Source organism: Siniperca chuatsi, linkage group LG2, assembly GCF_020085105.1.
Source record: "Siniperca chuatsi isolate FFG_IHB_CAS linkage group LG2, ASM2008510v1, whole genome shotgun sequence".
Lineage (NCBI taxonomy): Eukaryota > Metazoa > Chordata > Actinopteri > Centrarchiformes > Sinipercidae > Siniperca > Siniperca chuatsi.
Genome location: NC_058043.1, coordinates 3,192,796 through 3,219,666, shown reverse-complemented (window position 1 = coordinate 3,219,666; position 26,871 = coordinate 3,192,796). Strand labels below are relative to the sequence as shown.

At 38.7% G+C, this 26,871-nt stretch overlaps 3 protein-coding genes across 4 annotated transcripts in view; all 3 read left to right on the top strand.

The window, feature by feature from the left end:
• angpt4 (angiopoietin 4) overlaps nt 1–3,188 on the top strand; it is a 115,876-nt gene extending 112,688 nt beyond the window's left edge. Inside the window, exon 12 of the mRNA XM_044183765.1 lies at nt 1–3,188. This exon is cut by the window's left edge and continues 1,265 nt beyond it. The gene's annotated coding sequence lies outside the window, so the exon portion shown is untranslated.
• Nucleotides 3,189–4,619: 1,431 nt separating this feature from the next.
• Nucleotides 4,620–7,872, top strand: LOC122870269 (cytochrome c oxidase subunit 6C-1). Of its 2 annotated transcripts, none has more exons than XM_044184382.1 (4): nt 4,620–4,771; nt 6,829–6,943; nt 7,363–7,495; nt 7,733–7,872. In XM_044184382.1, the coding sequence occupies exons 2-3, from the start codon at nt 6,839–6,841 to the stop codon at nt 7,486–7,488; spliced, it is 231 nt and encodes a 76-aa protein (XP_044040317.1). In that variant the 5' UTR covers nt 4,620–4,771; nt 6,829–6,838; the 3' UTR covers nt 7,489–7,495; nt 7,733–7,872. The 2 variants fall into 2 exon arrangements, with proteins under 2 accessions (XP_044040317.1, XP_044040327.1); XM_044184392.1 differs by having other exon boundaries at nt 7,363–7,531.
• Nucleotides 7,873–10,322: 2,450 nt separating this feature from the next.
• Nucleotides 10,323–26,871, top strand: part of LOC122870071 (serine/threonine-protein kinase 4-like) — a 38,405-nt gene continuing 21,856 nt past the window's right edge. Inside the window, exons 1-9 of the mRNA XM_044183800.1 lie at nt 10,323–10,748; nt 15,869–15,949; nt 17,580–17,708; nt 20,066–20,180; nt 20,376–20,540; nt 21,084–21,251; nt 21,494–21,631; nt 22,025–22,156; nt 22,938–23,145. Coding sequence (XP_044039735.1) covers nt 10,705–10,748; nt 15,869–15,949; nt 17,580–17,708; nt 20,066–20,180; nt 20,376–20,540; nt 21,084–21,251; nt 21,494–21,631; nt 22,025–22,156; nt 22,938–23,145 — 1,180 coding nt within the window. The 5' untranslated portion in view covers nt 10,323–10,704. The remainder of the gene's footprint in view (nt 10,749–15,868; nt 15,950–17,579; nt 17,709–20,065; nt 20,181–20,375; nt 20,541–21,083; nt 21,252–21,493; nt 21,632–22,024; nt 22,157–22,937; nt 23,146–26,871) is intronic.

The window sequence follows — 26,871 nt, the reverse complement described above, 5'->3', positions numbered from 1 at the left end:
TGAGTGGGTTTCACTGACTCTTTTGGCAGAAGATCATAACATGCTGTCCTCCATCGCATTAAACCCTCTCTGTCTACCATGATGACACTGTAGGAATCAAAAATGACCAGTTCGGACTTAATATGGAAAAATATGATGATCAGAAGCCGCAGAGGAGAGTTTATAGACAAACACAGAGGTTGTGATGTCGCCGTCGGGTTCCAGATGCAGACAGTGTGGATTATTTCTCTGTCTGACAGTGATATCTAACAATATGCCAATAGAAAAAGGAAATAATACAAGTAATGAACCAAGGATGCTTATATGAACTTGACTTGCTTTTTTCATTAAGTATATAGTAATAAACTGGTTGAATAAGTAAGACTTCTGATACACAGGTCACAAAGAATGAAAATTCGAGCTAAATTTGATCTTATTATGAACACAGCCTGGGGGATATGATGGCCGATGGAACGATAAAGCATTTGACCAATGATCAAGTCAATAAGAAATGGATAACTCAACTCACTCACTCATCAAAATACTTTTTTAATAAAGCCGGTGGTCGGACTACTAATGTTTACGCATATTAATCAACATTTTTACACAAGTGGAAGGCGAAAGCAGTGTGTGAATTCCTCAAGCGTCAGAAAGACAAAAAAAGAATCTGATTGATCTGGTGAAGAAGTCGACGCCACGTGGAGGATCGATCTGAGGACGAGCGACGATGTCTTCTTCTTCAAACTCAAAGACTCTTGAGAACCACGAAGATGATTGTGGGTCGTGGATGTTTGAGATGCCTGAACTTCTGAGTTGACGAACGTCCCTTTACTGTGTATTCTGTTACTGAAAGCAAAGATAAACAGACCCATACATAGTTAATTGAAACTGATGAATAATTGAAGTGCGGGCAGTTGGAGAGACATTGGACATCATGGTTTTCATTATTATTCAGGACAAGAAACGATAACAGCAAGCAGACTGAATTTGTTTTTAAGGATAAGTAATCACATTTTTGCACCGTACGCCAGAAGTTGGACATGGAAACACTTTAAATCTTTATCGACATACTAAAGCCTCTGCTCCGTAGTTTACAGCATTAAAGGAAGGAAGGAAACAATTAAGGAAGGAAGAAAGAAATGAACAGAGAGGATATAAATAATCCAAATTACCTTTATTCCGTTGTTTTATATTGGAAGGAAAGTCTGGACAATGAGCAAAGAAAGAGAAAAGGACTTAAACAAAAGAAGAAATCCAGAGAGTCCAGACTGAAGGAGAGAAATGTTGATTTCATTATCTTCCTAATCCAAACAACCTGATTCTTTTCTTGTTTTTTTTGGAATCTGCGTTTTAACTTGGCTTACACACCCATACTCTCATGGCACTCATGCAGACATCTTTGCAACATATTATTCAATGGATTAGATTGTCCTTGTTTTTATCTGAACTGTGTTTTTCTGTCTCGTACACACACATGCACACACGTAATATAGACACACACCTGTTACATCCCCGGATAAATGACATTTTGTGACAGAAAGGATAGCAGACAACTGAGATACCAAAGAGGTGTCCTGTTTTTGGTCAGGTCATGTTATAGCTCATGTATCATTAGCAGTGAAGGTTTAGTTTATTGGTTTAAAAACTGGACTGGATGTGTCTGAATGTGTGTGTCAGACAGTCAAAGAGGTGAGGGACAGTCAGTCAGTTTTCGATTAAACATTGTTTGTGTGATTTATTAACTTGGTTCAGGAAAATGTGTTTTCTTAATATGGTAAAAAGCTGAAGAACCAGGACCGCAGCTCAGATATTTACTGTCTGATAACAGTAACCGATAACTTCAGCATTTATGTTAAAGTGTTAATACGCTATGTCAGTGGAGGCAGGACCACCAGTGATGGCAATCCATCCCATATTCTGCTTCTACTAGCCAACAGGGTGCTAACACAATTAGCATTAAAGGTGTCAGTGATGACAGTGTTGCAGGTTTTAAAAGACATGTTTTTTTAATATACAGTATATCGTGTTGTGGTCAACAATATACACTTTACTGCAAAAAACTAAATAAATTAAAATACTCTACATCCACGCTAGCAGCTCTATGAGGCTGTACTTAGGAACAGCGCTGCTCTGAGCTAAATGCTAACATCAGCATGCTAACATGCTCACAACGACAATGGTAACATCCTGCATTTACCATGTTCACCATCTTATTTTAGTGGTGTTAGCATGCTAACATTTGCTAATTAGCACTAAACACAAAGTACAGCTGAGGCTGATGGGAATGTATTGGTCCAAAGTGCTGGACAAATTTAAAATGTGACCTGATGATGGCGATACAGGTTACGGTTGTTACAATTCATCCTGATGGGGACATGAATGTGTGTACAAACGTTATATATTTCACTCAAAACCAAAATGTCAACCTGCAGGTGGATCACCGAAGTCAGTAGGATTCAACTTCCGGGGGAACATGAATGTCTGAACAAAGTTTCACGGCATCCAATAGTTGTTGACCGACCATCAGACTGACGTTAGCATCGCTAAAATCTACACTGCCCAGTTATTTGTGCTATCTGTGCTAGGTTAGCTAGCAGAAAACCTGCGTACATGCGGTGCAACTAAATTACACCTTTGCTCGCCCTGTTATCGCATCAGGTGTTCAGTGGAATAGATATTTCTATGGAGCACAATATCGCTCACAATTCCACACAAAGTAACAGCATTACACATGTTCCTCTTTGGGGTTGAGACACCAACCATCGGGTGATACTTAAAAAAACATTAAGATAATCTCTAACATGCATGGTGGTCGGACTGAAAAAAAGCTGCCTGTGTGAGGTTTTCATGTGGCAACAGTGATTGATTATTATCCTGCAGCGTTCTCCTCGCAATAGCCGTCATTACAGTTTTGTTTATGAAGCCTATAAACGTCTTTGTCTGAATAAAAAAAAAAGTCTGTACTTCACCTTTTTAAAATGCACTTTATGGAAAGAAAGTGGTGAAGTTTACGACAGATGGAGTGTAATAATCTTTGCTCTCATTGTTCCAGTGTTTGTTCTGTGTTGGAGCGTTTTCAAGATACTGCAAACATTAACAAATTTAACTTTTTCAGGTTTAAACTTTTTTTTTAAAATTTACTGCGTATGTGTAGCAAAGCTTGTCCAACATTTGCAGTATTTTGTACAATAAAATATGATAATACAGCCGGTCTGGTTTCACAGGTGTGATGTGTCATTGTTTGTCAGAATGGGAACAAAATAATCTTTTCATAAAGATTTACTGATGGTATTTTGTCTTGTATGCCTCATATAATATTTGGAGGCTGCAATTTCAGTTATTGAACTAATGTAAAATGTATGCAAAGCAAATGCATTGTCCTATATTTACAGTATATTACACTTGTGCAATATTGTGTTATTGATAAAGCAACTCAGAGGACGTTTAAGGTGGTTATTGCACTTGTTCAACTTATTTATAGAGAGAGAAGAAGACACTTGGGGAAAATGAGAGGCATGAAGGAAATTAAAAAGAGATATAGAGAGAAATCAGAAACCATTAATAAATCTGAAGATACTAAACCAATGCAAAACAAATTTAAAGAAATGTATGCAAAGAATAGTGATCCATCGATATATTTCCAGACTAAGTAATACTACAGTATATGGATCCGGTGTTGTTTTTACTACTGAGATTTGATCATTGCTGGAGTCTGCACAGTATAACTTTAATTTAGCAAAAATAAAAATAAATATATAATAATTCTTTTTTGTTTGTGGGTAAATTCCTTTAAAACTGAGATGCTGAGAAGATCAACCTGTTTTGCACTTGCATTTGCCCCAAAAGTTACTAATATTTTACACGCTGGTATCAGTTATTGGCTGAAGAGACTGAATGGTAAAATCAGATACGGTGTCCGTCTTAAAAAAACACATTTCTGCATCTCTACTCGATTAAAATCCACAAATGAGACAAGGAGATAATGGATAGGGATGCTAAAGGAAAAAAATATTATCATCGTCTCCATCTGTTCCAGTTTTATTCTGTTTTCATCTTAAAGTGCATTCACACTTTTATTACAAATAGTTTGTAATTTTAAATGCTGCATACACACACACACACACAAAAAGTACAAATTGCATGCCATCAGTAAAGATTTATAAAAACTTGAAAGGTCATGATTGTGGTCAGTTCAGTGTAGCTCTGCCTCCCTCTGGTGGTCGGACTGCGTTACCACAACACATTCAGTTTGCAGGTAGCACACTGTTTATCTGGACCACAGGAAACTTGAAATGTGGTCTGTGTGTGCAATATGTGTGTGACAGCGTAGGTACAAATCTACAGACTCCTCTAGCTCTAATCCAGTACCCTACATACTATGATGGTCCTGGATCAGGGTACACTATTTCAAACAGGACCCCTGGCAGGTGCAAAACAAACCTCCAAACACGTATATATATATATATATATATATATATATATATATATATATATATATATATATATATATATATATATATATATATATATATATATATGAATAATGGTGGGTGTTTATGCCATATGCGGCACAAACGGTGTTACTCTGAACATTAATTGTCCTATTTTAACCACAGGAATTTGTTTGTTTGAATGCAGTCTGTCTTCCGTTTCCATGACCTCAGCTGCCCTGACTTCGCGTTCACGTGACTAAATTTGGTCCCTCCGTGGCTCCAGTAGAATCGCTTCCGGTAGAGAAACGCAGCGGAACTGTGTGTGTTAGCGGTTTCTGTGAAGGTCGTGAGTCCAACTTGTGAGTATTTCCTTAAATTAAACTATTTAAATCTATGCGTTGGATTTAGATTACAACGTTTTGCATCTTTTCAAATTAATAAAGACTCATGGATTTTTACCATTTCCCGGAATTTTGCCACTTTTCCTCTAATGTCGCTGGCTGGGTAGCAGTTAGCCGTGTCGAGCTAGCTAACTGTAGCTCATCATGCTGCAGTTATCCGACACTAGCTAAATGCCAACCTAAAGCTCGTTTCTCCCATTAACTCTAAGTGAAACTATAGTTGCTACATGTACGGCGTATATTAGCTAAGATTGTTTGTTAATGCACTTACCCTCCCGTGTCAAAGCTACCATAATACGAAGAGAGGACGCCTTTATTGTCCTATCTTCTTTGTGAGATTATGCTAACGTCACTTTGACCCTAAGCCTCTACAGTACAGTGCTACACTGATTGTCCTTCCTGTTAATACAAGTACCCAACTGATAGTACTTTATATATATATATATATATATATATATATATATATATATATATAGGACACCTGTTCCTGGAAGTTACAGAGAGGGCACTCGATAGTTTCAGTGCTGACCTGACTTGGCAGCGGTGTTTGATGGCGGTCTGCCTTCAGGGACACACTGATTTAGTTATTATTAATATTTTCTTATTTACATCAGGTGTCTGTTACAACGTCCTCTAAATGTCTGAAGAAAATAAGAGGTAAAAGTCAGTACTTTTTAAAAAGTTTAAAAAGAGGTTTACTTGGAGGTGAGTGGCGTTAATTGACCTTTGGGCCTTTAGTGTTTAATGAGTCACAAAGAAAATCAGAATATCACTTATTTTTAATGCGGGAATATATGTTGATGTTTCAGGCGTCACTTTGCTCAACATCCAATCTAAACAAGATGATATGATCTTCAGTAAAAAAAAAGACATATGTTTACATATATCACATTAGTAATATGAAAGTGAAGCATGAAGAGGCGCTGGTAATTTAGGGATAATAGCCACCAGCCAAATGTTGGTAAAATATGAAAGTGGCTGGTAGATTTCAGACACAAAATAATGATTTACTATTAAGTGGCTGGTAGATGTTCACAATTTTAAAAAGTTAATTTCCCACCCTGGCTTATACCATCACAGGGCAAATAAAAGGTGTAATGAGCTGATTTATGGATCACCAGAATCCTTCTCATGTTAATTGGTTCATATTCCACAATTTACAACACTTCTGCCTCAGTTTGGACAAACTCGAGGGTTCACTCTCCTTTAATGCTAATCAGGCAAACATGTCTTGAGATGTTTTATATTAACTGGCACATTAATGGAATAAATGACACAGGATGAGGTGTTGCTCTTGTGCTTCTCTAGTTTCTAATGTCTTAGATAATAACTAATAGATAATATTGTGTTTTAATAGAGCTAAACCCATAAGTCAGCCGCTAGTAGCTTATTACAGATCGGTATCAGTGTTTGTCGGCCGATAAGTAACGAGAAAAACTGCAATACAGAAATACCAAACTGGGTTTGAGGTCATTTAGTTTCACCAGAGAGACAAGTTTATTCTTCAGCTGTAAAATGTCCCGCTCCGTATGAATCTGTGTCACAGTTTAAAAATTAAAAAAACAATCTAAAGAATCCGTATCAGGATCGTTTGAGTTATGTGTGTATGTAAAAAATAAATAAATAAATACTATTGGCTGATATGTAATTATCAAATTATTGAACTCCCAAATATAAACATGTGTCTGCCTCAAAAATCCAGTTTTGGTCGCTCTGTAGTGTTTAAACTTGAACCTCAGGTCGTTCGCAACTGTTCACCTCTGCTAGCTGTAGTCTGCAAAATTGAATATTACGAGGAGTAACTCGTACGATAGCATGTCTCGCCTGGTCCACACACAAATGAATGGGAAGCAAATTTCAGTCTGACTGCGCCGTTACTCCGGTTTGTGGCGAGTACAGTCATTTTTTATATTCTGTGTCAAGGTTATATGGCATAGTGATGTCATAGTGACTGTGCAGAATTAGATTAAGCTTGATTTATTTTATTTTTTTTTTGTGTCCCCCCCCCCCTGCAGGTGAGCCACCATGTCTCTGCCAAAGCCTTTGATGAGGGGGCTGCTGGGAAAGCGTCTGAGGTTTCACCTGCCCATTGCCTTCGCTCTGTCCTTTGTGGCTGCAATAGGGTTCAAGGTGAGAGGAGGACACGCAGCCACATGGCTACAACCTTAATTCTGATGATGCTGTTATGATTAAAAAATGACACTTAATAGACACGATGATGGGAACACTTCAATTTTGTTAACAATATCAGCATCTTGACCAACTTATACTTATATCTTGCTGTTATGTCAGTTTTTAGTGGCTCGTTTGTGTTTTGTTGACAAAATTATAACATTTATTTTCAGTTTGTCAGGTAAAATGTAATACAGTGTACGCATTCGCCCAGCAATAAATCCTGCCTCTGTGAAGCTTATGATGAAGTGCATTAGACTATGCACGTGTAAAAACATATTCTCTTATAATTGTCAGTTATATCTCGACAGTCCGCTCTCTTTTTAGGTTTCGATTTAAATTGCGAACAAACCAGACACGTCTTTTGTTCCCCACAGTACACAGTGACCGAGCCCAGGAAACAGGCCTACGCTGACTTCTACAAGCAGTACGACGCCGTCAAAGAGTTCACCGCCATGAAGGAAGCCGGCGTCTTTGAGAGCGTGCGGCCCTCTGGGGAGTAAACCCACTGTGAGTCTTTTCATGGATCACAACAACCTCTGTGAAGTAAAGTTCAAGTTTATTATAACTTTAATTTAAATAGTGCATACTGAAACATTAAGACCAACACCTCCCATATGCAGTGCCGAAGCCCAGTGCAAGATCCAATGTAGACGGACCTTCTAGACCACGTTGTTAACGCAACATGTCTCTGTTGAATCCAGTTGGATCTTTCTGTATCTAATTGTTGATGTTTTCTTCCTCCAGCTCTTCTTCCCCTTCTTTCATTCCTGTCCAGTCTGAGGATGAAGTTCCTTCTTGCCCCCTTGGATGTTATTTACTGATTTAGATGTGGACATCGCTGTGCTGTTTTGTTCCTCTAAATAAAATATTATATTAAAGTACGAGCCCTTCTGTCTTTGTCTTGTGCTTTTAAAAAAACTTCTAGCTTCATCGAGCAGTGTTGCCGAGATAATTTACCTCCATTTTTTTTTTCTTTTTTTAGAGGTCAATTTCCAAATAATCTTTTTTTTATTTATATATATATATATATATATATATATACCTTATTTGCTACGGTGTCTGTTAGGTATTACTATTTATTTACTGTGTAATAGTTGTGTAAAAAAATTAGTTACTTCAAGCAGACATTTTTCTAAATTTTTGTTTGGGAGAAGAGTAGGAACGTACAGGCTGTGCAGTTCTGACTGTATTCAAGACACGTGCCATGTCCATACAGCATATTAATAGTACACATTAGGTACTAAATATGGATTTTAATAGTACAGGTTTTTTTCACTGGATATGATAAACACAATAACCAGAAGATCTCCCCTCGTATACATATGTCTATTAACACACACTAATATACATGTGTGTTATCATACAATACTATAGGCAGCTATCAACAAAAAGGCTGTACCCAAAGTATGTCTTCAAAAATCTTTAAGTTTACAAGAAATATTTCCTTATTCTTGGTTCGTTCCTCTTGGTGTCAGAGTTCAAAGTGGAAAGATGTAAAAACTGTCCCCTCCCCTCTTCTTCTGGGGTTAGTTTCTTAATATTTTGCATGGAATTGGGACGCAGCACTTGAATAGTTAGTATACAAGAAATAATAATAATAATAAATAATAAAACTTTATTTATAGAGCACTTATCAAAACAAAGTACAAAGTGCTTCACAACAAGAAAAATAAAATAACACAGTGAATGACGAAATATAAAGAAATAAAACACATGAAATACAGAAAAGCAATAAAATAAACAGTACATTGAGTAAAATGAATGTACTTTGTAGTTCCATTATATATATATATATATATATATATACATATATATACATATATACATATGTATACATATATATATATACATATATATATATGTATATATATATATATATATATATATATCCACAGCCGATGTCTCCAAAACTCGGCAATGCACACCAAAACAATCTAGGTGGATGAATAGCACTACAGGTGAGAGGGAAAATATGTAATTTTGATTTTGGGTGAACTGTCCCTTTAATATTTTATACTAACAGGAAATAACACAATATTCACCATTGGATTTGATCTTGTAGGATGTTTCTGGAGCTGTCTCACCACTGTAGCTTCAATTATTTACATTTCTAGCAGCTGTGAGTAAGATAAGATAAACCTTTATTGATCCTCAGAGGGGAAATCAGGTGTTGCAGAAGCACAAGGATAGAAACAAGTACAGATAAATAGAGGAAGTCTAAAAATAATAATTAGAAGTATATAAAATAGAAATTATTCAAGAGCAATTAAACTCAAAATTACTAGGAAATCTATACATACAATACCCACAACCAGCGTTGTAGTTAAACTAATAGTGCAGTAATGGAGGAACGAACATGATTTCTGTAGGGAAATAAAACAACAAGTTTGCTGATGCTATAGTGCTGACCTGAATCATTTATTTCATTTCAATAAAATTCAACTGGGCTCCTTTTTTTATTTGTTGCTCCTCCAATATTGTTAATGACCGATAAGAATCCAATCTGTATACGTGTGGTGAGGGGGGGCAGAAAAAGTTTGAGAACCACTGGGTTAGTAGCAGCAGAATATAGTATATGTAGAGTAATATCAGCTGCTAGACTGTAAACCAGGACCGACAGGTGCGATCACATCACGCCTGGTTCAGCCTCTTTACATCGGCTCCCTGTTGGTTTCAGGATTGATTTTAAGATCTTGTTGATTACTTTTAAGGCTCTTCATGGCTCCAGACTATATTTTAGACCTTGTAATCCCTTATGAACCTTCACGTAGTTTGAGATCTTCGGGCAGGGGTCTCCTGTCTGTTCCTGAGTCCAGGATGGAAACTAAGGGGGGCAGAGCTTTTGCCATCAGGGCCCTGAGGCTCTGGAACAACCTGCCCGAAGAAATTAGGTTGTCTGAGTCAGAGTCTTCGTTTATGTCTCCTCTCAAAACCCATTTTTATCAGAAAGCAGATCCTGATCTTACTTCAACTGGCTGTTTATTTTATTGCTTTTGTGTATTTAATTTCTTTATATTTCATCATTCACTGTGGTGTTTTATTTCTCCTGCTGTGAAGCACTTTGTACTTTGTTTCGATAAGTGCTCTATAAATAAAGTTTTATTAATTATTATTATGATACCCTCTACTATAACAGCGTACACCAGAATTTCATATAATATGATTAGCTAATTATACTTTGTACAGCAACAGCAACAGATTTTGTTTAAAAAAACACTTAATTTGATCACTTTTCCAGTTTGACCAGCCCACAGCTGTTACTGTGCGTGTGGCGCCCCCCTCCGGCCGCGGCCCCGCACTGCAGCCTTTGTCCGGCCCGCCTTCCTGCCGCTTCCTGCCCACTCTTTACTCTTCCTGGTTTGTTCGTCTGGACGTCACGGCGGCTGCCAAAGCGGTTAGTCAAACAAGTCCAAAGTTGTCCGGACACCGGAGGAGGATGAACCGGAGGAGGATACGGCAGCTGGGCGGTAGTCTGTACTCCGTGTAAACGTCGTTTTTACAAAATGATAAACAGACGTTGTGTTTTTCGCGGCTACCAGGCGGCAGTAGCAGGGGCTAGCTGCTCGGCTAGCTGCTGCTAGCCAGTTAGCGAGCTAGCAGACGTTGGTCTGTTGCTATTAGCTTTGAGTGTCTAGTGTGAAACGTTGACAAGCTTGGTCAAGTTTGACTGCAGCAGACGATTTAAAGGACTCTTTGAGTTTACTGGAGAGGACAACATGGAGAACAAGGACAAAGTACAGATGAGGAATCACCCTCGCAGGTAACGTTATGCTAAGATTGAAAACACGGGCTGAGATATGTGACATCCTCATTGATTTTAGCCGTTTGGGTGAAGTTAGCCGGCGGTGGGCTGAAAGTGTGCCCGAGAGCTGTCCATAGCAACTTGTGAGTGAGTTAGACATCATTACATAACCGACTCTCAAAGAGAAACGGGCTGGCTAATGGGGCTTTTAATTTAAAATTAACAAAACCATTTACTTAACTTCTTTTTAACCGCTCGGTTTGTGGTTTTTTTATTTCGCTTGCTCTTCTCTTAACTTTCCCACAGTGTTCACGAGTCTTGCTGTTGTGTGACTGAAAGGCATTTTATTTCGTTATTACTGTGTGGCAGCTGCCCTGAAGCCAATACGACCACAGCATTTTCCGTTTATCACGGGCAGCCTTGAGGTTTAAGGAAATCCCTTTTACTAATGTGCTTCTGCAAGCCTGTCTGTAGATAACTGGTCTCTACTTTTTATTCGTTTCTTGGACAGAAAATGGATTTAAAAAAAAAAAAAAAAAAAAAAAAAAAAAAGCTGTTACACATGACTCCACCTCTTATTGAATCAGCATCTGTCCTGATCTGTTGTGTCAAATCCTGAGCTTTGTAGCTATCAAAGCCCAGCTGATCCAGTTTAATGCCTCAACTCTATTTGCAAATCTTGACTTAGCTGCTTTAATCTCTGTAGCTTTAACTGAATCAGCTCAGAGCAGATAGAGGCGCAGTAATTCATGTTTATCAGGTAATATATATATATATATATATATATATATATATATGTATGTATGTGTGTGTGTGTGTGTGTGTGTTGGGTGTAAAGGTGTGGGTTTGACAGGTTGTCAGGTGGGTTTCCATGGTGACAGGAGTGTGAGGAAAGAGTCGCAGATGCTTTGGTTATAAATAAGAAACAGGTGAATTGATTAAGATAGTAAACACAATGCATGTGAGACATTATCATCCCTGCACTGCACTCCTGTATGTGAGTGAGTTAGTTGCCATGTTCACCACCGCTCCCTGTATTTCTATTATATGTAGTCAGCTGAGAAAACAACCTGATTCAAATTTGGAGGTGTTTAATGCAGGACAAGATTGTAAATACAGTATACTGATGGTGGTTTGTTTAAATGTGTTAATTCTTGGCGTTTTCTGCCAGTAATCCTAATAATTAGGCGTAGCGCAGAAACAGTCAGTCAGTTAGCTGATTAGTCCATTGGCATAAAATTAACTGGCAACTCTTCTCATAATGGATTAATCGTTTCACTCATTTTTCAAGCAAAAAGTCCAAACATTCGCTGGTTCCGGCTTCTCAAATGTGAAGATGTCTGTTTGTATCTGATGGTGAACTGGATATCGGGGTCTGTCTTGATTCGATTTTAAAATATTGATTAGACAAAAGACTAAACAGTTAATCAAAAAAACACTTGGCAGATCAGTTGTTAATGAAAATAATCATTACTTGCAGCCCTAATTAGAGTTCCCCCCAGGACATTGTTTAGCCGAGGTGGTAAGATCTCGACACATCTCATCTCATGATCAATTTAGTTAGAAGACGACTGCTTAAACGGTGGACACGCTCATTAAATATATGGCTTTAGCTGTGTGACATAGCACCTCTGCTTTTCCCCCCTGAATAATTGAGGACTTGTCCTCAGTTACGGTTTTTGATGATCTCATAAGGCCTTAAATGGATGTAAGAAGAAGGTCATTTAAAAGAGGCGCACTTTCAGTTTATTGTTTAGCTTAGAAACTTGTTTGTTTCAGTGTTTTTAACAGTAGGAACTGAGGAGTTCCTATTCTGTCCACTTATCAGGAGGATGCTGGTAAAACACACGGCTCTCTTGTTATCATGTCCGCTCACTCCTCCAGTGTTTCCTCATTAAGTTGATGCAGGAGTTTATAGATAGATTTAGCCCTTTATGTTGAGGCACGACAGTTTCCCAGAATTATTATGTTTAATCTTTTATATAAATTGTTTGGTAGTTTGTGAGGCGAGAGCAGCAATTTTGAGAGACTGCAGTATTTTGTTTTATTTAATTTATGGCTCAAGTAATAATTTACTACTACCACCGTAACTGTTTTTAATAAAAGGTAAGTTGAGCAAAACAAATTGAATCCCTAAGTGGGACAAAATGTCAGTCAGCAGCTTCAACACAAAATAGCAGAACCTCAGCGTGGTCTCTGAAGTCTCAGTGTATTGAAAGGGGATTCGGGGCATTAGCAGGTTTTGATAAATTTGGGATTCCCGCAAAAAGGTTTAACCAGTATGTGGAAAAAAATCTAGGCAGTAACACAACAACACCAAAATTATTTGATGTAAATCATCCTTTGATTAAGATTTGCAATATAAATGGTATTTTTAGTTTTTTGTTGGGACATTTGGTTATTCTTTCATCATTGTTTAACGTAATTAATTAACATTGCAGTTGAATTAAAACGAGCTAAAAATAGAAGTACTTGAAATAGGAAAAGAGAGCTGTGGAAAAACTTTAAATTTAGTAATGTAAACATTTGGTGTGTCCAGTAGCTCTAGCCACAGTAGATATGCACATGCATTTGTAGAAGTTCACAGAGCCCACTTGAAATGCAGATTATGGGCTGCTACGGTAGATTAGCATTTCAATCCTCCGCTCTCTGTTTCTTCTGTGGTTTGAGGTCGATACGGCCGTGCTGGTCAGAGAATAAAATTTGGCCCAGAGGCTTTAAAGAAAGTCTCGGACGTAATGACGCAGCTCTGTCTTCAGCTGACCGCTTGACAAACAAACAAAAAGACTGGTTACAGTTTGACGCCAGTTGTTTCAGAGCTTTTCGGATAATTAAATAGGTGCTAGTAGCATTAGTGCGTGCACGACTGCTAAGAAACATATTAAAACAAAAGCTTCAGAATCAGAAATACTTTATTGATCCCCGTAGGGAAACTCTTTGTTACAGCAGCTTGCCTTTACGTCAGTGCACACAGGAGAAAGTACTAGAAAACGATATGATACACTATAAACACTATAAAACAGGTCAGAAAATAAATTAAGTATCAGGTCGGTATAAGTATAAGATAAACTAAACTAAGTGTCGAGTACCAAGTGGGTTTACTGGTTGATGATGAAAGTACAGTATAAAATACAGTGTCACCAAATATGTAATAAGTAATAGTAATAAGCGGAGGTGCATGTACTGTCAAAAGTAATAGAGGTATATAATATCAATACAATAAATAAGAAAAACTAACATGGGAAAACTAATATTGCACGGGATATTCAGGTAATACCCATTAACAAAAATAAAACCAAAATAGAAAAGCATGAAATATTCCTCATATTTGTTCATTTTATCAACCTGCTGTTTAAAAGGGAACTCTTTCACACATCAAAGTGTGTTTTCAGGTGTTGGTGAGTACTACTTCGTATGTGATTAAAGTTGTATAAAGCCTTTAATGTCTGATAAATGTCCTCAAGTGATGTCACGTGAGTCAGCGTCGGTCGGGGCTGAAGACTACAAGTTTGAAAGTGAAACCGATCTGTTGGAGTGGAGTTAGAAAGAAGTGAGCTCACCAGACCTCTGCAGCTGCTCGTCTCTGCTGCAGGCTCCAGGCTACATTAGCCGCCGCTAGCATAACACACCCGAATGTCCGACCGAACTGTTGGCGGTCAGTTGCATTGTGGGTAATGTAGTTGCATGGAATAAAAAAAGACAGCATTTCTGGTTCGATTTTTGATTCTTTTTTATTTATTTTTTCTGTCCACCGTGAGTCCGGCAGTGTTATCAGAAGTGCAATGCTAAATCAGTGGAGAGCTCATTTGACATCTCTGTTATAGGACACTCTGTGTTGTAGCTCCCAGCTACCTTTTCTTATTCTTACTCAGCAGTAAATTGATCATAGTTTATTTGCCCAAGGGTAAGCTGCTACTCCTGTTTCACTTCGGCACTGACTCAGATCAGATCTTGCGTAAACATTATTACCTCATATTAATGTAGGCATGTAACCTAAGGCAGTTAAGTTGCTAGTACATATGCTTTGTAATTTCTAGTTCTCTTCAAATAAAGCTGGGATATATCAATATAATATCTTTATTGGGATGTGAGACCTACAGTACATATTGTGTTTCATCATATTAACTTACTTCACACACTCCTAGATTAGATTAAACATTATATGAAAGCATCAATAGATAAACCCAAAAGTCTTTGTTATACAGGCTTCTGAATGGAAATCAGACAGCAGCAGTTTGTCCTTGTGTTTTTGATTTAACATTGACTTCATTTGATATTTCCTTCTGTCTTCCTGTAGTCATCCTAAGAATGGCTTGTCACAAGCTACATCTAGGACGGGTTTGAATCTATTTTTGTTTGTATACCGAGGCTATTTTTGTCTCGTCTTGACTTATCAAACATCTGAGCAAAGGTGGACGGCTACACCACAAAAGGAGGATGAATTAAATATATTCTGCCTGGTTCTGGTTTTATTAAGTTGTCACATCCTGAATATACACAGGAAGACTCTTTGGAAACAAGAATAGCTGTTGGTGATTCCTTTAATTTCTGCCTAAAATGTTCTGCGATTTCAAGCTTTTTTTTTACTGTTTAACTTGTAATTGCTTGTGACCTTTTAACCTTTTGTTGTTGTTTATATGGCTGATTTATTTGGCACTATGAGTTAATGAATATGGATGAATGAATTGCTAAAAATTCTGTTGAGGATTGAAGAGGGTTGATAATGGGAGGTGTCTCTGAAAAAGAGAGTTGGTTGATTAGTCATTTCAGCCGATTCATTTTGGTACACAACTATTTTGATAACTGATATTCATTTAGGCCATTTATTTATTTTTTTTTAAAAGCAAAACGTTATCTGGTTCCAGCTTCTTCAATGTGAGGATTTGCTGCTTTTCTGTTTTTATCTCATTGCAAACTGATTTAATTTTGGGTTTTGTATTGTTCGGTCAAACAAAACAAGACACTCTTCTATTTTCTGACATTTTATTGACCAAACTTCTAATCAGTGAATCGAGGAAATTATTGGCAGATTCGTCGATAATGAAAATAATCGTCAATTGCAGCTCTACCCTGAAATATTTACGTTGAAAAGTCTCAGTTTATTTTTTAACCTCCCCTCCTCCTTTCTGTCATTACAGACAGTTGAAGAAGCTGAGCGAGGACAGTCTCACCAAGCAGCCAGAGGAAGTCTTTGATGTCCTGGAGAAGCTGGGTGAAGGGTGAGTCATGTAGTCGAACAGCCGGTAAAGTCAGCCAGACGACGGGTGACACAGCACAGTCCTGATAGGTGGCACCGCCTGTCTGTCCACATTTCTGTCTGTCTCTCTGTATTCTCTTCTATCCTTTCTCTGTTACTCGTTCTCTCACTACTCTCTTTATCTCTGCCTCATTTCTTCTCCCTCTTTGTTAGCCCAAGCAAAGAAAGCCCATCAACATAAACATTGCCTCTTCGTATCCTGTTTCTCAACGCACTTCCTGTTCTGAGCGGCTGATTGACGCCTTGGCTGTGTGTGTGTGTGTGTGTACCGCTTTAATTTTTCAACAACTAGCACTACCTTCCAGTGAATGTAACTCAGACTGTGTGTGTAGTTTGTTTTCTTGCAACATAAGCCAATCATCAGCCACGCTGGTTTTAATGAGACTTAACCAGTTATTCAACCCAGTTATGTTTAAAGTTGTTTATTCAGCCCCTTGAGCATTTTCTCCCTTTTAGTTAATTTGGGCAGGTGAGAACAAACTCAAAATAAGTGAGAAAATATGTGAAAGGACACAAAGTGAAATATGTTGACAACTGGTAGACATTAGTTCCTCATGCTTAAAATGCAAAGCATAACACCACGAACTGAGGACTGCAGTGTTGACGTGCTGCTCACGTCAGTGTTGGCTCCTGATCGTGATTAGTTTGAGTCTTTCTATTAGAAAGTATCGGCCTGAATATAAGACAGCCTTTTCCAACACCTGTTTCTGGATACATTGTTTTTGAAGATGCCAAATGCTTTCAGACTAGTCCTGCTGGGAAAGTTTCCCTGAGATAAGAAGTCCCCATCATTAAGAGCCCCTTTCTCTTGTAAAAGTGAAACATAAAATACTCGCATCACAGCAGACTGTAAATCCCACATTTGTGTAGCTCAGTCACATACTCGCTCTCTCCTGTCACACTCTTTAAGCAGTCAGAAAGATTTTCTCTGGCGTTTAGCATCTGTTTGAGCACCTCATCGTGACATTATGTGACACCGGTGATTCAGTCTGTTTCTGCAGTTAAGAGAGACGTTTTGTCATACAAGATACAAGATAAATATATTGATGTAGATATAAAATACCTTATATTCAGGTCAATACTGTATATTGGTTTTAGTCACATTTTTGATCATGTGATTTCTGTCAGTTATAGTCAAGCTTTAATCAATAAAACATTTGCAAGATTTAGTGTAATTTTAGTCATACAGGACAGAAAACATCTGTAAAATAAGAAGTATTTGTGTGAACACAGCTGGGTGTGGAAATTGCGAAATTGGCTGCAAAAGTTTAACATTTAACAGCCTTTGGGTTTCGGCCCAGGGTTTTATTTGATTGGCAATAAGATTCCAGAAAAATTGGATTCGTACTGCTTTTATGTTGGAATTATAGAGAATACAGAATTTATATAATTCAGGTGTTTACTGCTGCGTCCAGCCAAAAACACTCACCAGATTTTACTACAAATTGATACCGTTGTAAACTGTTGCCTGCTCACCAGCAACTTGCTAATATATTGACCAGTGACCAGCGATTTATTGGTCATAGGCTCATTCACAGCTACCGCAAAGAACCAACACAACATGTTAAAGCTCTCTCTTCGTGTGTCTGCAGGTCGTACGGCTGTGTGTTTAAAGCCCATTATAAAGAGACGGGGGAGATTGTAGCCATCAAACAAGTTCCTGTGGAGTCTGATCTTCAGGAGATCATCAAGGAAATCTCCATCATGCAGCAGTGTAACAGGTACTTGTATGCATGCTTTATGTGACAACAAATGTGTTCTGAATTTTGACAAAACCAGGAACTGGTGTGACGTAAAGCTTTTATGTGGTCAGGTTTCTCCCACTCATCTTTTTGCAGAGTTGGGCTATCTCACTTGAATTGTATATTACCTCAAACTTAGTAAAGAAATTTACAAATAAGTCCACAATAAAGGAGCTGTGGATTTGTTTTGTTATTTTATTTTAAATTATATTATTAATATGTATATTTATATGTTTGGTTAGATGAAATTTAGGACACTGTACAATCATTACTTTCATCTGGCAGACACTGTTGTCCAAAGTGACTCACAATAAGTGATTTCAACCTCCGGGGAAAGAATCACACATCAAGTCTCTTTTCAGGTTTTTTGGGGGTTTCCATAAGCGAACATCCCCCACTCTTCCAGACGAAAGGGCAGTTGGCACAAACACTTTTAGGGGAAACACTGCAACAGTGTGTTTTTAGCTTTTGGTAAATGCACCAAAGAATCACTCTTATTTGTAATGAAAAATGTATTCTTAGGTTTTCTCTCTACACAATGTGATGCTGCTAAATAAAGTACCAGGAGTTTCACCTTTTATGCAAGAAGTGCGAGTAAAGATCCTCCGAACAATGGCAGATATATTTTGACAAACTATTTGGTGTTTCAAGGTTTCAGTATTACTATAAAACCAGCTTAAATTGTTCACATAATGCTTGCTGTGAGTCACCCGTGTGCGGTTCTGTGATGCCAGTAGCTTTACTGATGTTTACTAAGCAGTCAGCTTTTTTAATATCAGGTGTTTTTTCTCATTTATCTCCCCCTGATGGGGTTTTTAAAGTAATACTGAAAGCTTGAAACAACAAACATTCCTCTTTCACTATGACATGTACAGCAAGAACACACATTTAGATGTAATATGTTAAATATAGTTGATGGGTCACCTGTGAATGTTTGTTCATTATGCTATGACTATGACACTTTTTTATATTATAGATTGGTTCACAATTTTTCAAGTCTGTCAGGTGTCGATATGAACATTGAAACAGGTTTTGCTTGCTGTAGTGATTCCTCCTGTTCATACCGGACATTCAAATATCCCTTCCTAATGTGCTTTCAAAGTTTATCTGAACCTAATGTGAGGCTTCAGCAGTCTGAGTGAGACGAATCAAGTGGGTATCTTCCAAAGTTAGTCTTTTTAGTACAAAATTAACTCTTTTTGTTATTATTCTTCCACTGCAGCTCAACGGGGAAACACTGGAAAAACAAAAAGGGAATTTTATACTAAAACACAGTAACATTGAAAGATACAGTATCTATTTGATTTGTCTAACTCAGGCTGATAAAGCCTTGTATTAACTTCACATAAACTTTAGAATACATTTCACACAGAACGAGGACTGTGGATTTTGTCCCACATTAAAAACATTGGAAGCACATTATGAAGGGATATTTTAAGGTCCAGTATAAACAGGAGGAATGATTACAGGAAGCAAAGCCTCAGTGTTCATATGGGCACCTGACTATTCTTTTATTCCACGCATCCATTTTCTGCTGCTTATCCAGGGCCGGGTCGCGGTGGCAGCGGGCTAAGCAATTGTTTTTTAAAGACAGACTTGAAAATTGTGAACCTATTATTTAACAATATGTGTTGTAGTGTTGTGCTGCAGTGCTGTCGGTACATCAAGAACACTGATACAGTTAAATGCCAACCATAAACTGTATAAAACATGGACGTAGTGTCCGTGAAGTCACCCATAGGTTTCTGAAGAGCCGTTGTGAAGCTCAAAGTGGGCGGCACCGGCCGTCCCCGACTCCGGCTAATCCAAAAATGGGCAAAGAGGTGGAGCTGAGGCGGGCCGAATGAAGCCTGGTTGCTGAACCAACTCAAAGTGGCCACATCCTTAATTATGCATAACTTTAAGCCTTAATATAATTTAAACGGATGAGTTATAAAAAAATAAGTCCACCCCCCTCACAGTTGTCATTTAGCTATAGAGACCAAAACCGTTTTTTTTGTACCAGGCTGTAAACATGTTTTTCTGCTGTAAAGTTGGACATTTTAACATGGGGCTCCATGGGGATTGACTCGCTTTTCGAGCCAACCTCGAGGAAATGCAGTTTTTGGCACTTGGCTTCATTTTTCATCCCTGGAGGTTGCCACTCGATTCCAACAAATTCAGACTCATCATAGAGAGGATCGTATTATCTTGAATGACAGCATGGTGGTAGGCTGGATGAAAATGCTCTGTTGTTAACTAACAAAAACACACTTTGAATTAAAGAACTCTAAACTGGCTGAAATGAATAAAAAGTGTGAAATATGTTTCATCCTGAGTTTAATCTCTGTGTTCAGTCCCCATGTAGTGCGGTACTATGGCAGCTACTTCAAAAACAGTGACCTGTGGATTGTAATGGAATATTGTGGAGCCGGATCAGTGTCTGATATCATCCGAATACGCAACAAGACGGTAATATAATACTCAAACACACATGCAAACACACACACAAACACACATAGATTGTATAGAGCATAGAGTATGTGTTTAAGTGTTGTACTGAAGTGTGTGTTTATGGAAAAAGGTAGACAGACACTCCACTCTCCTTATCTCTTTCTGTGTGTGTGTGTGTGTGTGTGTGTGTGTGTGTGTGTGTGTGTGTTGCAGCTAACAGAAGAGGAGATAGCCACCATCCTGCAGTCCACTCTGAAGGGTCTCGAGTATCTTCACTTCATGAGAAAAATCCACAGAGACATCAAAGCAGGCAACATCCTGCTGAACACAGAGGGTCAGGCCAAACTGGCCGACTTCGGAGTTGCTGGACAACTCACAGTGAGCGAAAATTACAAATTAAATTTAAAAAAAAAAGAAAGTTAAACGTATACTTACTGTATGTTGGTTTTATTTTACTTAATGCAAAAGAGGAAATGAGGGGTCAAAGATGACATGTTTAGATTTATTACAGAAGTGATGCACCAGCTCCAGACAATGAATCAGTATCAGCTTAGATAATGATCTTATTAAAAACAACATGTATTTATTTTTTAATAAGATCATGTTTCTCAGTCAATGTTTTAATTTTTATAAACCTTCCAGTACAATAAGGTTAAAATATGCACAAGTCTAAAAAGTATTGGTGTACTCACCACTCCCTAAAAGCACCTAATAGGCCTTATTGGAATATTCGGAAAGTGCAGCAGTGTGTCTGCTCACACAGCTCCTCTTGAACTATAAACCTCTTCTGTCCTTGTGTTCTTTCACTCCAAGAGATCTTATGAGGTTCTCCACAATGAGTATCTATAATGTTCAGCTTGGATTAGATGATCTCCCTCTCCCTCCTCCATCATTTCCTCTCTCTCCACCTCTCTTCCTCAGGACACCATGGCGAAGCGAAACACAGTCATCGGCACGCCGTTCTGGATGGCTCCGGAGGTCATACAGGAGATCGGCTACAACTGCGTGGCTGACATCTGGTCTCTGGGAATAACCGCTATAGAGATGGCGGAGGGGAAGCCGCCCTACGCTGACATACATCCCATGAGGGTGAGAGAGTCTGCACAGTATCTTTGTGTATGGGGGGAAGGGGCTTGTGTTTGTATTTAAAGGTGAGAGATAAAGTGTTTGTAAAGAGAAAGTACTGTATATCTGTGTGTAGAGATGTTAGAGGGTCAACTTCCTTTTATGAAGACAGAAAGTAGGAAAAGTGTATTATTAGTAATGTCGAGTATTTCTCTCTGCATGCACACCTTCGTCTTGGGTTTACTGAATTATATTTCCTCTTCCAGGCCATCTTCATGATTCCCACCAACCCTCCCCCAACATTCAGGAACCCAGATGTGTGGTCTTCATCATTTGTAGACTTTGTCAGCCAGTGTTTGGTGAAAAACCCTGAAAATAGGGCGACTGCTACACAGTTGTTACAGGTAACACTATGTAAAACTCTACTGCCGAACCTGAACTGATAGTAGATGAAGAATTTGGCAGCCAGTGTTTGGTCAGAAACCCTGAAAACAGGTTGGCACATTGAAATCAAACCTAAGCATTTTACATGAACAAGGTGTGTTAATCAGAGTACACAGGTATTATACCCATGGTAATCTTAATTTGGTTATAATGGTACATGTTTACATACATTTTGCTTTAGCTACAGCATTACCTTAATAAGTAAAGACTGGATCTTAACTGTAGTTAAGGTCCATTAAATCAGGCTTCCGCTGTTGTATGTGTGCTAGTAAGGAAAATAGAAAACGTGTTCGCACCTTTCACGTCTCATCAATTTAACTTTTCTCTCTCATTCTTTGTTTCTCTGTCTTCAGCATCCATTCATCAAGTCAGCCAAGCCCAATTCCATCCTCAGAGCCCTGATCACAGACGCCATGGAGATAAAACTGAAGAGACAAGAGGAGGAAGAACAGAGAGAGCAGGATGCAGAAGATGATGACAATTCGGTAGGAATAATCATAAAATATGAACTGTCGAATTTCGTCTGCTGTAGTCGAGGACTGAAGTTGAGACTGATGCAAAACTTTCGTTGAGCACTTCGATCTTGAGGAAAAATGTTTTGCGCCCACCCTAAAATGTCAACAGAATAACAACAACCTCTGTACTAGATCCATTTACCTGATGAAACGTTTACAAAAAAAGTAACGAGAGCTAAAAAAGGCAGAAATCTTAACTAAAGAGAATGTATCATTATAATTGCTTTGGATTTTTAACTGTCCAGACTTAAACAAATAGGCATTTTAATAACAATATATTTGCTGTTGGTAGTAATTGCAGTTACAGTAAAATTAATTGTAGCGAGTTGGAGCTACTGTGAGTCCCTTGGCTCTGGAAATACACTCGGAAGCCCGGCTTATAGGTAAAGTTTCTACATAATCCGAGCCGCTTCTAACGACTGCGCCTCTTTCGCTGCTCGGCTCCGGCTCCGGCGCTGGTTCAGCGGCTTCCTTGTCCGTGCTTCTCTGCACAGGGAGACCAGCCGCTCTGTCGGCTGACGTGGCGCTGGTCGGTGTGTGTGAGTTTCTTCTCCCAGGTCTAGCATGTTACTGAGTATTCGGATAATCTACGAAAATCAACTTTTGGTCTGTCTGATGTTGGTGGGTTTGATGCCCCAGGCAGAAGAAGCTCTATAAAGATCAGTTCTCGTCATACAGTTTGAACATGGACACCAGATGACCAGTGCTCGTTTGACATGTTTTTAATAAGGCTTCTGCCGATGTGTTTCAGGATGAGGATGAGGTTGACCAGGGGACGATGGTGCGGGCAGGAACAGGCGACTTAGGAACCATCCGGGCTGCTGGTTCAGCGGGTTCACTCAGTGGTACGGCACGGACTATGATCGAACACGAGGACACCGGAACCATGCAGTTACAACTGGGCACCATGGTCATCAACTCTGAGGATGAGGATGAGGAAGAAGCGGGTACCATGAAAAGTAAGACCCTTTAAGCGCACTCACATGCGGTGGTGATCAGCTGTAATAACACGATGTGTGTCAGTCACAAATTAATCCTCTACAGATGTACATGTGTAGAGATGTGCTACACAAATACGTGACAAAGACGATGAGGAATTGGCTCCCAGTTTACTGAAAAAAAAATTGTAAGAGGAACCAACTGATGAGGAACATGCTGGCACTATTTTAAAACAAGGCTGGTTGTCACTACATCTGGCCATCTTGATAGAGTGTAAATCTTTGCTCGAAATCCAAGCTGAGAAAATTTAAACTGGTTATGTTTCAGATTTAATTCTTAATCACCACCATTTACCCATACGCTGTTTTGAGTTGCTATGGTCATATCAAACATGTCACTGAACAAGTGCTGTAGTTGGTGAGGACTGCTGACCACCGATAACCAATGAAAACCAAGTTCGGTGAGTTGGCATGTTTTGGCCCCTCTTCATCAAAAAAGTGCAACTGTAGAGTTTCTTTTTTTATCCACTAGAGGGCACAGTGTGACCATCACACTGCCCGGACTTACCTGCGAACTGGAGGATCAAGGTGGTGTGTGTGTGTGTGTGTGTGTGTGTGTGTGTGTGTGTGTGTGTATGGCAGTACTTTATCTCTTGTACATGTGCTACAAGGCAGGAAATGAACGTATTTGTCCGCCAGCAACAGTGGCTAATGACTTCCAAAGTTGTTTCTGTTCTTTTATTTTTTTTCTTGAGCAAAATAATGGTTTCAGATTGGTAAAGTATCTGTAGATTAGTGGTCATCACCTCCTGTCCTCTGGACCAGAGATCTGCTGGTTTTGTGTTGAAAGAAGTAGTTTTTTTTTTTGTTTTTTTCTGGCCTTGTAATCAGAGCTTGTTCCCAAGTCCGGGGCTGGTGTGTTCTTTAGAGGGCTGAAGGACTGGGCTCAACCTGTTCTTCCTGTCAGAGGATTAACTAGAGTATCATTGTGAGTTCCCACCCGACCTCTCAGAGACAGTGTCACACTTTGGGTCACCATCTTGTAAGTCAGTAATTACCACTATATACTATTACTACTAGTAATTTACCACCTGGAACTTACCCTTAACAACTGATAAACTAGTTGATACCACTGGTTAACTCAAGTTCAAGTAAGGCAAGTTCCATGATTGTTTCACTTCAACACATGAAGGGAAATTTGTAAGGGTAAATATATTCATGTGACTTTAAATTATGTATCCCAATGTAATAGTAACAGCCTATGTTGTAAATAACCTAAGTTACCAAGAACAAACTCTGGCTTCCATGATTTACACATTACAGTTAACTTGGTCTAGTTTTTGTGATATATTTTGCAAATGAATGCAAACACTTGGGAAATATGATATGATTATGATATTTCTTGACTTTGCAAGTTGACGAGGAATCCCTGAATGCATCATCAAACAAGTGAGAACCTCGCAATGTATTTTTGATGTATTTTGACATCAGAAGAGGTGTCCCTGAATTGGGGCACAGCTATGGACTATTTTAAACCTTGGAGGACATGTGAATGCAATTACTGTAACTACCTGGACAAATTAGTAAACCAGCTGTGGTCCTGAGGGCCCAAGTGAGGCACAACTTCTGTTAGACATGTGGTGGCTGGCAGTGTCGACAAACTTATGTCAGGATCCCGCTTAATACAAGGAATACATTACCTTCTGCTGGCGTGTGTCATTTATTGAGAAAGATGTTTGTGCTGCTTCAGTCTGTTGGAGTCTTTTTGCAGTGTGGGAGTTGTAAGCGTTGGATGTATTGGGTGCTTTTGGAAGGGAGTCTCAATAAGAGTTGGACTGTGTTCATCAGTGCTGGCAGTCTGTGGGTGTGTTTTATGTGTTTGTTTTTATACACAAAGAATTAACCCCAATGAGACACTACAGTACATTGAGTTTGGATGTGTGAGTTTGTGTATACTTGCTTTTGCTCTGTGTGACTCCAGTAATGCACACCACTATGTCACAATATTAAAACTCGTACACCACCTCTAGTGAGATTTCTGTTTAAACCCTGGGAGCCTTGCAGCAGTAACAGCCACTGACAGGAGTTAGCAGCATTTGGATGGTGACCGGGGTAATTTCCCACCCAGTGGTGCCCTGCTGAAACAGTCAAAATAGTCTGAAGTAATGGGGACTGAACCACAGTGTAATGAGCCATCTGTAGAGTTACGACGTACAGATGGACTCAACACACCGGTGGATTAATCATGCCGATTTAAACATACACGCACGTACAAGATGGTAGATCGAACAGAGAGACAGACTGATGTACACACACATGCACACAATATATACACAGTGTAAATTATGAGACAAAATATTACAGATATGAGACATGAAGGTGAACACTGTAGACGTGAACACGCAGAGCGATGCATCCGTGCACGCACACATGCGTCATCCAAGTAATTTCCTTCGACACGAACACAGTGACTAATAGGGCTGCACAATTAATTGCAATATTATCGAAATCACAAAATGGCCAAGTGCAATATCCTAATCGCAGAAGCTGCAATTTTTTGATAAAGGTAAAATGTGAGACAAAACAGCAATAAAATGAAGTACTGTAGTGCTGCAGAGATGCCCTGGCCTACAAATGTTGTTCTCCAGATGCAAGAAAACATGTTTGTTTGGTACAGACCCCAACAAATGTCACATCATTAAGTCATTAAACTGGACATTGATCATCAACATCTCTGCAATACTTGACATAATTGTGCAATATTCTGTGTTAATACTCCTGTGCAATATACTCTTTTCAGTTTAAAATTCCCTATTTATTGATATTTATTCATATTTCTATTACTGCTGTGCAATATCCTCCGTCTCATAATCACCTTAATAAGCTACACTTAACTTGACAGTTCATGCACTATTACTTTATACCGTATTATTATCATCAACCGGTAAACCCACTTTGTACTTCACACTTATTTTAAATTTATACTTACACCCACCTGGTACTTAATTTATCTGACCTGTATTATAGTGTATTATATGTTGATTTGCTCAGTACTTCTATTCCTGTGTGCACTGACGTGACAGTGAGCTGCTGTAACAAAAGAGTTTCCCCTCGGGGATCAATAAAGTATTTTTGATTCTGATCATGATTTTTTTTTTTAGTCAAAATGAAAATTGTAATGAAAAAATGGTCATTCCCACTAATCATAAATCATATCGCAATCGTAATATCTGTCAAAATAATCGCAATATGATTTTTATTTTTATTTTTGTAACTATATCGTGCAGCCTTAGTGACTGCTTATAAATCTCTGACACACACTCATAAATACACACACACCCACACACACACAGTCTCCTGTCTGATGTCCTACTATTGAGTTAGTATGGATCTCCACTGCTGGCAGTTCAAACCGCATTAACACAGGAACATTTGGAATTCATAATTACATTAGTACTCTGTTGTGTCCTTTTAATGTGTGCGTGTGCGTGCGTGTGCGCGTGCACCATGTGTCCCAAACTAATGGCCACAGTCTGACGCTGAAGGGGCCTTGAGGATTGAGATTAGATATTAGATCAGATATTGATCCTCCTTAATGGTACTGAATAATAAAAAGCCTTTTAATTTACACTGATTAGCCGCTAACCCTCACTCACTAGAATCCATGTTAGAAACCTCTCAGTCGCTCTCATCTCTCATTCTCTTCTGCACTACTTCTCCAACTCCTTCACAATCAGGACAGATTTA